Genomic DNA, 14653 nt, shown 5'->3' with positions numbered 1-14653 from the left:
ATAAGTTCATGCCACGTTTTTCTTAAAAATTGGTGTATTTGTGTAATTCTATGAAGAGTATACTTTCTGAGAAATACTTTTTTTTAATTTTTATGTATACACTAGTATGAATTATAACATTTTTTATTTGCGTAAGTAAATAGTATTTATTGAATTTTATTATAAGTGATTAGTATCTCAGAATTATTGTTTTCATGTTTTAGCACGAAGCAGTGTGACTGGAGAATTGGGTATACCAGAACAACAGAGATATATTGAAAAAGTAGAAGAGCTAGAAGCTTATCAAACTGCCCAACAGTATAAAACAGTTGCTGAACCTCCAGAAAGTACAGCACCACCTGTATTTAAGTCACCAATAAAAGAACAATTAAATATTAAAGAAGGTGGTTTTGCTCATTTTGAAGCACGACTTGAACCAATTGGTGATTCGACTCTGAAAGTAGAATGGCTTAAAGATGGAAAACCTGTTGAAGCTAGTAAGTATTTTTTTATTTCAAATATACTAATCTTAACATAATTTTAATCAGCTACTGTTCTTTCTTCTTTCTGATCTTTATTTCCTGCACCAATTTTAAATAAGTCGTACATTTGGTATTTGGACTTGTTCTTTTTCCATGGTGCTTTTATCCCGATTCACTATCATTTTTCTAATATTTTTAATTAATTGTTTTAAAAAATTCAATTAATATTATCTTCTTTTTTTTCAGGTTCTCGTATAACAACATTTTTTAATTTTGGTTATGTTGCTTTAACAATAAAGTATGTAACAGTTCATGATGTTGGGGTTTACTCATGCCGAGCTTATAATAAATTAGGGCAAGCAGAAACTAAAGCTCAAATGACCGTTCTTTCTAGAAAGGACATTATCAGTGATAGTCAACACCCAAGTGGATTACAAAAAATTCAAACTCTTGAAGATTCAAGGTAATTTTCAAAAGAAACCATAAATTTGATTCAAAAATATTTTGAGTCAGAATTTAGATAACTAATTAAACCTTGCTTTAATACTTTTGTGTGCTTATTCTCTTTATTTATGGTTGTACTTTAAAGTGAAAATAACCCTCTCTGTAATTTCAGACTTAATAAAATTATGAATAAACTTCTTTTAAATATGATACTGATGATCTGTTTATCAATAAATTTGGTTTTGCTTTTGTTGTTATGATTTTAATAGTTTTTCTTTGTTGATGTTTAAAAATGTAGGGATAACATGCAATGTTTGTGCCATTAATAATTGTAAGTAATTAGAACTCATAAAAATAAAAATTAAGACAAATTGTGTATTTTAATTTGTTTTTCTTTTAGTTTATTTTTACCTATATCTTCCATAGTCTCAGCAAAATACAATAATGATTATGAAAATGTACCTCTCTCTGGGGAACAGACACAAAGAAATGTTAAATAAATAAGCCTTTTTTATTTGATTTCAGTTTATAATTTTTATATTGTATACATAGATGAACAAAATTACAAAAAGTTATATTTACATTAAAAAATAATAATATACAGTAACAATTAAGCTTCCTGTTAAATTACTTCTTCGTTTAACATAGTATTATGTTTTAAACCAGGCATATTCCTGAGTACAGGCCTCTTCCCCAATATTTCATGCTTCTCTAACTAAACCCAATCCATACCAATATATTCCTGTAGCCTCCTTCAAACTATTCTCCCACTCTTCTTCTGTCTACCTCTTTCCTTTTATCATAGGAAGGTTTTCACAATGTAACCTGTTTTGTACACCTCCTATCTTCCAACCTTGCCAGGTGTCCAGCCCATTTCCACTTCAATTTCTTAATTACTTTAACCACATTTGCCACTCTAGCCTGTTGCCTTATCTTTTCACAGTTAATTCTGTCTTTCCTTTTCATACCAAGAATGCTTATTTCCATTGATCATTGATTGGATAACTTTCATAATTTGTATGAATTTCTTTGGCAAAGTCCAAGTTTGTGAACCGTAGCTGAGACAAGGTATTACACAACAGTCTAATTAACCTTTTTGTATATTGTTTTTCATAATGAATTTAAGGGACCAGTACTTTTTCCAAGCAGCGACTATCCTTGCTATCTTGTCCTCAAAGTACACCATTTGCCCTAAATAATTTTGTTTGCCCATTGTAGTTTCTTTCTTAACTCCATTTGTTAGAAAACTGTGTTTTTTCATTAATTATTAAACCAGCTGCCCAGCCTTGTTTTTCCAATTCATTCAACAATTCTTCAAACATTTCTAGAGATGAAGCAAAATATTATCAGATCATTTGCAAACCTAAAATTTGTCAATCTTCTACTGCTAATACTAATTTAAATTTTTTTTTCTATCCAATTCAGTTTTATAAATTCTTCCACCAAGAGTTTTGTAAAGCTCCTCCCTGTTATAAAGGACTTCCCTGTTTTACTACTTTTTCTATTTTAAAATATGAACTGACTTAATCCCCCATTATTCTGGCTTTACTTGATGAATATATTTCTTTTATTAAATTGAGGTGTTTAGGAAGCATGTTTTGGGAACTTAATTCTTTATATAGGTGTTGGTCGTTTAAGGAATCAAAAGCTTTATGATAATCAATGAATGCTATGTATACCTATATTTGAGATTCTGTTGCTTTTTAAATAACCAGGATGTGTGATCTATTGGTATGATAAACCTGAATGAAATCCTGCTTGTTCCAGTGGTGATGTTTTTCCAGTTCAGATTTAATTTTGTTTAAAATATTTTTTATAAATATTATTTTGCTTATGGGAGAGGTAAGTGTTATTGGTTTGTAATTATTTAAGTCTTGAAAATTGTTTTTATTATGGATCAAAATGCTGTCAGTGGATAACCGTGACTGTGGTATTTCTTCTGTTTCTTATATTCTGTTGAATAGTTTTATCCATAAGTCATTAATTATTGGGTAGAATATTTTTATAATTTTATTAATAATGAAATCACTTCTTGAGTTTTTTATTTTTTAGATTTTTTTATTTTAGCTTCCATTTCACACTTGTTAATTCTGAGGTTCTATACTTTCCTCATGGCTGATATTTTCATAACATCTATCAGTTACAGTTTTCAAAAGAAGTTTGATGCTATTTGAACTATGCCTTTCCTCTGTCTTTCCATCTGTCCAGCTTTATCTGTCAATCTAAGAGTGTAGAGAATACTTTTGCTTATATGTTTCTTGAGTTTTCTGAGCAATTTATTATCTAGCGCTGTTGCAATCAGCTGGTTACTGTTTTCACTCACTTCCTTTCAAATGTTGTATGTATCTAATTTGTGTGTAAATTATATAATAAGTTCATAAATAACAATAATTAGTATGTACCTGAGTGCATTGAAGTCAATCTTTTCTTCTTTTGATTTTCTGTTCATCTTCTTCATATCTTTTTTATTAAATTTTTGTTCTTTGCTTTATTAAATTTTTAGACTGCTGTGACAATTTACTTTGGGAAGTACATTTATATGGTATATCCTGAAAAATTCTTCTTATTATGTTTTCTATTTCATTATAAAAGGTTGTACTGTCAAATATATATTCAGATCAAGTTGACTATTTCCTCCTCTAGTTTACTTCTAATCTGCTGGGTTATTTCTTATGTATAAATCCAAATTGTGTTATTCCAGTTTGGTCTAGGTCTTATAGTATTCTTCCATTTCAAGTAAGCTGTAATTATTCCGTCATCTGTGAAGTAATTCAAACTGGAGCTGATTTCAATATTTATAATTACTTCTTTATTTTTTGACAGAATATAAGTTATTTCTGTTTTAACTTGCCCATGGGGAAGAATCCATGTCCATTTCCCCTCCCATCATCTTCCTAAAAAGATGTTCATTATGAAATGTTGATTTTCTGGCAGAAGCTGACTTATCTTCTTCCTCTTTCCATACCCGTAAGGACCTCTCACAATTCATTCTCTACCTCTTTAATACCAATCTGGCTGTTAAAATCTCTTAATACTATCGCTATATTCTTATAGTTATTTCCAAGTTGTCTAAAAAAGCATCTGTAAACTCCCATAGAATTCTTCACATGTTTCTTCATCTGATTTACTTATGTAAAGTTGAATTAATGTCGTTTTTTTTCTCCTCTTGTTTTTACCTGAAGTAAACCTTTTCTCTCTGTACTAACTTTAAATCTTATTTTAATAGTTGATTTAATTAAGAATCTGATATTTCTCTATCCATAAATTATTCCATAGTACGCAAATAAATATCTAGACTTTCTGGCAGTTATTCTCTCAGTTCCTGGCCTTACCTTTGAAATACCCAAAATGTCTATACGTAATTCAGATAATGTTTGTTCCAGTTCAATAAATCTGTCTCATGAGAGGAGTGACCTTACATTAAGAGTTCCAGTAGTGAGGTTGGATTTAATATTATTAATTTTGTTTGTTTTGTTTTCCTTAAAAAAGGTTGTTTATCAGGGAGGAGATAGTTTATCGTTTCTCCCTCACTGACAAAGATATCTTGGGGGATTTGGATGATTTTTTAAACAAGCCTAGCTTCAGTTGTAGCTAATTGTGTTTCTCAATTGCAGTCAATGAATGAGATCTTTTACAGAAGAAAGCATGCCATGTTGTACTTTTATTTGCTTTAAGTTCTAGTTTCCTTTTTGTCTTGATTATTAATCTTTATAATGCTTGTTTCATCTTTAGAAGGGGTTACTCAAGACATTTTTTCTTTCTTTGTTTTATGGTCTGCTGTCTTTTCTGAGAATCTTTTATAATTAATTTATCATAACTAAAAATTGCTAAAACCTTCCTTTCGTCCCTTACTTTAACCAATTCACTAATTAAGTTCTTTCTTTTTTCAGTACAGTTTGGAAAATCTTCAGTTATCTACATATTTGTTTTAATTTCTTTTTATTTTTGAAGATGTTAATTTTCTTATGCATAGAATTGAGAGCAATCAGTACAGGTCTAATCTTGTCCTCCTTTAGCTTACCTATTCTTTTAATGTTGTCTATATCATCCTCTGCAATTTTGTTTTTCCAACATTTGAGTCATCTTTTGGTACTAATGTTAAAGTTGATATTTTCTTTCTTTCAGGCCTTGGATTTATATAATTTTCTTTCTTACTTCTCATTCTAAAACTTCAGTTATTATTTCCTGACTTTCTTTCTTAATATTAATTTTACCTATAAACAAAATTATTTGTTTTGATTTCATTCTGTTGCTGTATTTCAGTTTTTATTTCTTTAAATTCAAATAATTTCTTTATTCATTTAAATTCATGTTCAAAGTTGATAATCAAGATTGTAATACAATTAGTTTCTCTATGTAAACAAGATAGTAAATAATAAACATTTATTGACCTTGACCTTTCTGTATGTCCTCTCCACTAATTCCTGTTAAAAGATTTTATTATTTTACTTATTGCATATTAACATTCTTGATGTAATTACAATAAACTTACACAATATCTCCTTTAATATTAAATTAAAAACCATGCAAAGATTCAACTCAAAACATCACTACAACTGCTAACAAAATATAGTTTAAGTTAGAGCAATCACCAGCAATGTTAAATCTGCGATAGCCTAATCCATACCACAAGGATAATTACACCATAGCAAATCAGTAAAGGTTGAAGAGTAGTTAAAAAATTCCATATACTCGATATTGCAATTCTCAATTTGTTTATATTTTTTTTATAATTTGTATTTATTTCCCTTATTTTTTTTTTTTTTTAGTTATCCTAAATTGTTTGTATGTATATTTATTTATGTATGAGCAAATGCTTAGTCATGGTTCATGAATTTTCTAAGAAGATAAAACAAACCATGTACTCTCTCATGGTATTATATACAACCATCACAGTTTATAAATGTATGTGTAATAAATATTTATTTATTACATCTTATTACATTATAAACATATATAAATATATGTATGTAATAAATTATATAATGTTCTTACATTTTTTAACAAAACTAAAACAAAGTAGTGAATATTAATTATTGCAACATAATTGAAAGCTTAACTTTTGTTTCTGATATATCAACAGTTTCTTTCCCATTAAATATATTTTATACTTAATTTCAAGAACATTTTGAAAAATCAATGATTTATTCGAGTGGTTCATTGCTTGTGTGTCTTCATAGCGAGTCAAAAAACTCCCTGATATCAAATTCTCTTTAAAAAAAAACAACCAAATTTAATGTATGCATCATACAATAAAAATCTTTTAATGAAATAGTGAGGACACAATGTACTACTACAGGACACAATGTACTACCACACAACATACTAATGCACTTATCTTATTAATGTTATATATTTTATTAAGGCATATTATCTAAATATTTTAACAATTGAAATCCACAAAAAAAAAAAATCAAAACTTTTTTAATATACTATGTTGTTTTTATTCCAAAAATTTAAATTATTATGCAACAAGTCAGCTATCCACTACTTATTATCTTTTTTTGCTGAATTTAAATTGTTAAAAAATTTTTAAAATTAAAACAACTTTGACTCAAGCAAATTTACTCAGAGTTTAGGAATGAAAAGCATTTAAAGCTGTAAAAAAACACACACGCACACACACACACACATGTATATATATATATATATATATATATATATATATTTAAACAGAAGTGTTTTATAATGGAAGGAACTGCATGGTAGTTTTGAAAAAACTTCTGGAAACATATTTTCATATATTTGGAAAGTGAATCCTATTGCCTATTGAATGTATTTTAATACAAAAATTAAACTACAGTTAGTAGTTTAATGCTACCTATGAGTTTATTACATGTATAACAGTATACCAAAACCAATGAGTAATCTTCAAGAATCACTGAAGGCTAGGTCCTGGGCTAGACAATAAATTATCGTATTCACTCTAATCAAAGGAAGTCTCTCTATGGCTTGATTTTTCTCTTCCTCACTTTTCCCTTTCCTTATCCTTTATATTGCCTTCCTTATATAGAGTTAGAAGGGAATTAGTCAGTCACTATTATGTCTCCATCTGTGGCATTCTCTTGACATGTAGTAGCTGATGGTGCAACTATTTCTTTACCTGAGACTTAATAGGATGGCTTCCTCTGGTGCTATTTCTACTCAGGAGTTATATTAGGAGCTAAATTGTTGGCCAGGATTCCTAAATCACGTAAATTATAATCTAATCTGAGGCTATGGACTCAGGTTTACAATGGAATTAATAATAATGAGAGAGTCAGGGCAGTAGAGAGAAAATGGTTTATAATGAAAATAGTACATCCAATAAATATATAATAGAGACAGAATAAGAATACATCAACTCAAGCAGAGAAATCCTTTGAATTCAGCAGCATAATACTGCAACATATGTATCAGATATAGAATTACATAATGTTCAAACTCATAAAACCCATGTTCAAAACCTCATTTATGTACAAAACGCCAATTTAGTTACAACTTAAAATAAACCAACTAAAAGAAAATTCAAAATTAAGTAAGTTTTAACTTACTGAGCCTTACAGAAGATATTGAAAATTTCCACCTTGATCATTGAAGCAGGTGTTGAAGCAGTTTTCTGTGTTTAATGCAACTTTACATAGCTCTGTGGTGTATCTGTTCTTCTTCTTTACTTCAGTATATTTTTTTAAACTAATTCAATATATGAGGTTTGTTTTTAAAAACATGGTCTTTCAGATGACCCCCCACAAATAAAAATATAAAGTATGAGACTGGGTCACATTAACTATGTAGCCTACAAGAAATTTTATGGTCACCAAAAAGTTCACATTATAATTGAATTGAGAATGTGGCATGTCCCACCTTATTGCAGCCAGCATTCTCATTCATTAGTTTTTTATTAAGGCTAAAAAATTCATAATAATTTTCTGATTTTGTTTAGCATTTAATGTCATATGAAAAAGACTGATCCCACTACTCCTTATTGAGAAATTGCCCAGTACACATCAATTTTCAAATAATGCAAAGATTTTCATGAAAAATGCAAGAATTCTCATATATCAAGAAAGATCAAAACTTTTTTCAACTGAATAAAAGCATTGTCAAAACATGAAAACCACTTTGAATAAAATGACTGTACCTACAAACTGAAATTTTTGTTAAAGTCAGTTCTCTAAGTTTGTGCATAACCTGATTCTGACATAGCTTTCTTCAGGTTTTTTATAGCCTTATAAATAATACCCAGTTAAATGTAACATGCAAATATTTAGTGAAATGACATCATGTAAAACTAACAGATGATCTTACATTTTTTTAATTAAATACATTTTATGTCAAGAAATCTAGTCATTAAGTTAAAGATAGTAAATTCATTTGATAGTGAACGATATTGAAATTATTTCTGCAATCTATCAGACATTCTGAATATGACTAAGTTGTCAAATAATGTTTAAAATAAATGCATTTTGGAGTTTGTGAATATGGTAAGCTTACCCTAACACCATGAGACTTTTGAATTCAACTGGAGTGGTGATGTATCAATTAAGTTTTACATATTATGCTATTATATCTATGATACATAGTTAAAAGAAAATACATACGTTGTAAAGATGATTAATAAAAAGTTATTTAGTTTTGAAATATCCTAGAAGTTTGGTTATACTGTTTGAAACAGTTATGTTTCACATTCTATGTTAATTTTGGGTTGCATGAATGTATAAAGTCTTTGTACCTCTCGCATATTATTTGTAGATTATAGGCTAGATAAAATAATTAATTTATAACTATTTTCTATGAACATTTTTATGAATTTTACAGAGGGGAACAATTTCCCAGAATCCCCTGTCTTTATTCTCTCAAGCTGATTATTAAGTTATAAAATAACTATTTTTTGTTTTTTTTTTTTTATGTTTTTCTCATTTCCTTTCCATCTGTGACTTAATTTTTTAATATATAAAAAAAAGTAAGTTGTATCTTTTGTTTTTATTCTCAGCCGTTACGCACGTATGACTCAAGAAGAAATGATTATTAATACTAAACCAAGATTTTTAGGACCATTGAAAGGTACAAATAAGATTGTTGAAGGTCAACGTGCACATTTTGAAGTTCGTGTTGAACCGCTGAATGACTCAAATATGAAGGTATAAATTACTTTTTATTAAATTTTACTAGTTTTGTTTTACCTAATCTGAAATATTTTAGGGGATTTAAACAACATAAAAACTTTGTGAAGAGTGTTTGTAAAAACTTATTTAATTTTAAAATATAACTTCAATCTTAAAAGATTTTTACTGAATATTGGTAATATTTAGTAGTCTTAACAATATTGATAGAGGAATTTTGCATTTCAATGTCATCTTCTTTGTAATATTTTTTATTTTTATTGTTTAGTAAGTTTTTGTTATTTTTAATGGTATTTTTGTTTTTAATTTTCAGATTGATTGGTATTTTAATGGTAAATTACTTCAAACTGCTAATCGCATTCAGACATATCACGATTTTGGTTATGTTGCACTTGACATCCTAAGTGTTAGATCAGAAGATGCTGGACAGTACACTGTTGTAGCTAGAAATAATTTGGGTGAAGCTCAAATATCTACAACAATGGAAGTTGAAAGTAAGTTATTTTAAGTAAAATGGTTTAATTTGAATTAAATAAAATCAGTTAATTTAATTAAATCAGAACTTTTAGAAAATCTTTAATTTTCAGTTTAGTAAATTTTGTTGATACTGTTTTCATCATGATTCTGCAATATATCACACATTGAAGAGACATGATGAACTTTAATGATATTAACCAATTTGTTAATGCTTATTTTCTGATAAATGGATATTATTAGTTAAAGAAAATAAACCTAGAATTTTTTAAATTATGTCATTTTTTAATTTGAAAAATGTTTTCACATAGTTGTTCCTTTAAACAATGGTATCTTTTTAAAATTTTTCATTTTTGTTACATTCATGATGTCTTACACTATTTCTAATATATTTATGTTGATTTTAATTAGTAAATTTTTAAATTCTTTTATTACAGCTCGTGCCAGTATTGATACAACCAGTATGCATCGTGGTACTTATGAGAAAACACAAAGAATAGAAAGTTCAAAGTTTACTGAACCACAGTATTATATTGAAGAATTATGTAAATCTAAACCGATTTTTGTTCAACCACTAAGTGAACCAAAACCACTTTCTGAAGGTAAAAATGTGCACTTAGAAGCAAGACTGGAACCAATGGGTGATCCTACTATGCGAGTTGAATGGTTCCATAATGGCAGACCAGTTACAGTCGGTTAGTATCAACAAATACACACATATATTAAGTATTTTTTTAATTTATTTTAGCAACTAAATGCTAATTGTCCAGTTACATTTACTTATGAAATTTAAATTTTATAATATATGAAAAATGCCAAGCCTGACTGGGATTCAAACCCAACACAACCCTCTGGATGAAAGCTGGAAACACTACCATGAACATTCTGCTACAGAATTCTGCAGGATGGCATATTTATATGTTCATATTTACTATTTATGGTAAATTAAACATTATTTATTGGTAAATATGAAATTAAATAAAATAGTAGGTAAGTGAACATGGGTAAGACATTAAACTATATTTCATACAACCTGTTGTTTCCAAACATCTAGAATAAGAGTATTTCAGTGAGAATACTATCTGAGAAATAGAAGAATGTGAAATAAGATTAAATGTCAACAGCCATAACTATGTTTAATAAATGGTTCCTATAATTCACTGGAATTGTACAAGATTGAGTGTAGTACTGTATGTTTTTGACATTTTTGAACAGCTATTGGCCATAGCAACAAATATTACTTTAACTAGAATGTGTTTTTTTAATAATGTGTTTCATACTAATAAAAATTTATTGATAAGGTTTTTATGTTAAATTGTTTTTTTTTGGTTTTATAATTAGAAATTAACTTTGGTACAATTGAATCTTTTTATTTTATGAAAGACAATGATTATTTATATTTTGTTTTTTTGTGTTACCAGGTTCACGATTTAGGACATATAATGATTTCGGTTTTGTGGCATTAGATATTATACATGTCACTGTTGCTGACACTGGTGAATACACAGTAAGAGCCACTAATCAGCTTGGAACTGCTCACACTTCTGCTATGGTCAGAGTAAGTATAGAATTTTTATGAATAAGTATTTTAACTTTTAATCCAGATTTGTGTAATTGAACTATTTTCATATATTTCTACTTTACCAAGATATAGTTTTATAATTTACTGCTAAGTTTCCCATTTTAATGTGTACTTCACAGTAAAGTAAATTTTAACATTAATTTTATAAAAAACAAGTAAGTGATGATTTTGAAATAAAAGCTCATACAAGTTCTTAAAAAATGATTGAAACTATTGTACTGATTGATCTATTCTTGTAGGAAGATTATCTAAAAATTAATATAATTGTAGAGGCAGAGTATGATTTCACCAGCTGATGCAATGTTAGTACATTACTGGCAGTACAAAACAGTACTACTACTATTTAAAATAAACATTATTTGATAGGTTTTTTTTTAATGAAAATGGATCTTGTAGAAATCAACTCTTCTAGTTATTATAAACACATATTTGTTATATTTAAATACATATTTTTGTTCCATTCATTTCACTAAGAATATTTTATTTCTGGTTAATAATATTTATACAGACTTGTATAGAATAACCTATAATGTTTCATCACTTGGTTTTAGTTTGTTTGTTTAGAAAAAGAAATTATGATTTCAAAATAAAAATACTTGTCTATCCATTGTAAGTGGACAGACAAGTTTAGTTACTAGTGTCAATATGAGTATAAGTTTAAATTCTATTTAATTACTATATTCTAATCTTCAAAGTTTAGATTTTCACAGTATATTCCCAGCTGTATAATTAAAAGTTAGAATAAAAATAACTGTTAAAGTAAAAATAACTATATTTAGGACTTCATAAAAGATTTCTTAGCAAAAATCAAATATATCATGATATCGATAACAAATTTCATTTCATTAACAGCAAACTTTTTATTATTGCCTACCCAGCTGTCAGTTTATAGATAAGAAGTATATAAGAAATTAAAATTATTCATTTTTATATTCAGCAATTTGTTTATCCTAATTTTATACATTTTATTTAGTAATTATTAACTTTAAGATGTCTATTTCTTTTGGTATGCAAATCTTTTTAGTTAATATTACTATCAAAATTAAATTATTTTTATATTATTAATAATATTTTTTTTTATGTAGGTAATTGGCCGTTCTGGTATTGAAACTGATACTCAAAATGAGTCATCACTTGAACAGATACAGTTCCTTGAAGATTCTTCACGTAATCGTAAACAGCAAGTTGAAGATGTTACTGTGATACAAGCACCACAATTTACTAGACCTTTACATAATCTTGAGACTATTGAGGGTACTAATATTCACCTTGAATGTCGTTTACAACCAGTTGGTGATTCATCCATGAGAATTGATTGGTTTGTCAATGGAAAACCTGTCAGAACTGGTAGGTGGCATTGTCAAGTTTTTCTTTGATATTTTATATAATTTTATTTAAAAGAAATAACAAATTATTTTTCAGTGAATTGATTTAAACTAATTTCTTGTAAGTAGTTTCAATTACATCTCTTTCATAACAATAACTTGTTTTGCTAATGTAGATATATACACTTTGTTGTATATAAGTATTTAAATGAACTTTATATACAGTATATAAGGATAGCATATTTGTATACCTTCTTAATACATCAGTTTGTACATTGCTGGAAAGTATTTCTCTGTGGCATAGTATGTTTTAATATTTTATTTTCACAAAATTATCAACAAATTATATGATAAAATTTATTAATAATTTATAGCCCATTGGTGGATAGATAAATAGTTATTGTCATTGTATCATTGCTCAGCTTTTGTAACAATTATTCTGTGTTCTTGAAGAACCTTGGTTTAATTTGTAAAATAAACTATTTTAAATTGAATTTTATTGGTTACATCAGATTTATACTCTATCCATTGGATTTAAATATGTAGTGCTCATTTGGAATATTTAGCTTTAATGTAACTGAGCATAAATATGTTTAAAGAGCTGATGATCATAAAATATTATTTTTATTTATATCTAAAGTGCTATATTTTTATAGTGAATAGTTTTAATTAAATATAATGGTTGTGATTATATCTTAGGTCACAGATTCCGTCCAGCATACGATTTTGACTATGTTGCATTAGATTTACTTAGTGTCTATCCTGAAGATTCTGGTGTTTATACTTGCCAAGCTCGTAATCAACTTGGTGAAGCAGTTACTTCTTGCTCTGTCAAAGTAATTGGTAAGTAGGCCTAATCTAGTAATAATAAATATTTTTATACCTTAATTTTTAATATTATTTGTGAATTGCTTTTAGATCAGGTGGTTTCAGGTTTATTAATTCCTGGTAAGTGGTAATTTTTTTTTCTATCATCTGATCCATTTCATCTTCCTGATTTACATGTATGTATAAATATGTATTCAACAATGTAATAATAAAAATAAAGAATTAATCTTTCATTTGTAAGAAATGTTGATTGGTCTGTGTGATTAGATTGTGGGAAATATTTGTGTAGAATATAAAAAAGTGCATGTATGCACACACACTTACACATTGATAAAGAAAAATTTCCTATTTAATCTTTTAATCTGTGTTTTGTGGTATAAGTATGTACTTTTTCATTTTTTTTTTAATTATAATTAAGAAAAGTTCATAATATTATTTACTGAGATATTTTGACTAATTGCTACAAAATTCTGCTTATATAATTTAATTTTTCTACTTATATAACTTGAAAATGCATTATGAAAAAATCCTTTCCATTTTAATTGTGCAGATCATTATAGATTCTTTTTTTTATACAGATCCTAGAAATTTTGAAAATGTAGATTCAAAGTGGAAAGAGAAAAGCTTTAAAGTTTATGCTCATAATTTTCATTAAAAAAAGGAATTCAAACAGAAAAAAATTGCATCTTTAAAATTTCAATATTGATTTCATTTATAATTTTTTTTTACTTGTAGCTGAATTTGATGAACCATAGTTATCTTCTACTTAATTGTCTTTATAACATTAAATTTCATTGATCACTGCAAAAAATGACTTTTCTTAATATTAATGTTCTGGATTACTAGATTTTTTAAAAGCCTAGAGATGTAGATTATTAAAAATGTATTTCTCAAATTTTAAGTAAGTAATTACATTAATTAAGTAATTACTAAGTTAACATAGAGATAAAAACCTGTCTGTGTATGGGAAGAAGTAATACAACTTACCTGAATTATAAAAACAGTTAACTCCTTACAAAAAAGATACATAAAGAGAGATATCTAACAAATTCTAAATTGTTGTAGATTAGTATAATTAGTCTTATTTTTATTATATGATTTGAAAAATTTTTTGTCATGAATTTTATTTTTGTTTATAGCTAAGAGAGATCTATTACTTGACACACAACATCCAGGAGGTTTGGAAAAGATTCAGTACTTAGAAGATGCATCAAGATATAAAAAACAAGAATTTATTGAAGAAGTTGTAACAGTTAAACCTAAATTTATTACAACACCAAAGAGTCTTGCAAACATGAAGGAAGGACAACACGCTCATTTTGAATGTAAACTTGAACCTGTAGCTGATACTAATCTTAAAGTGGAATGGTTTAAGGATGGACGCCCAGTCACTGTTGGTATGTATAATAATTGTTGATTAATTAATTTAATATGATG

At 27.3% G+C, this 14653-nt stretch overlaps 1 protein-coding gene across 9 annotated transcripts in view; it reads left to right on the top strand.

Moving 5' to 3' along the window:
- sls (sallimus) overlaps positions 1-14653 on the top strand; it is a 397202-nt gene that overhangs the window by 76608 nt on the left and 305941 nt on the right. For all 9 annotated transcript variants that reach the window (XM_075372741.1, XM_075372740.1, XM_075372745.1 and 6 more), the window contains exons 16-24: positions 204-476; positions 708-924; positions 8878-9025; positions 9321-9501; positions 9919-10176; positions 10903-11039; positions 12149-12410; positions 13088-13231; positions 14356-14613. In XM_075372741.1, the coding sequence (XP_075228856.1) occupies positions 204-476; positions 708-924; positions 8878-9025; positions 9321-9501; positions 9919-10176; positions 10903-11039; positions 12149-12410; positions 13088-13231; positions 14356-14613 (1878 nt within the window). The remainder of the gene's footprint in view (positions 1-203; positions 477-707; positions 925-8877; positions 9026-9320; positions 9502-9918; positions 10177-10902; positions 11040-12148; positions 12411-13087; positions 13232-14355; positions 14614-14653) is intronic.

This window comes from Lycorma delicatula, chromosome 8 (genome assembly GCF_047948215.1).
Source record: "Lycorma delicatula isolate Av1 chromosome 8, ASM4794821v1, whole genome shotgun sequence".
Taxonomy (NCBI): Eukaryota; Metazoa; Arthropoda; class Insecta; order Hemiptera; family Fulgoridae; genus Lycorma; species Lycorma delicatula.
Note: the sequence above shows the minus strand (reverse complement) of the source record. Positions and strands in the feature narration are given on the sequence as shown.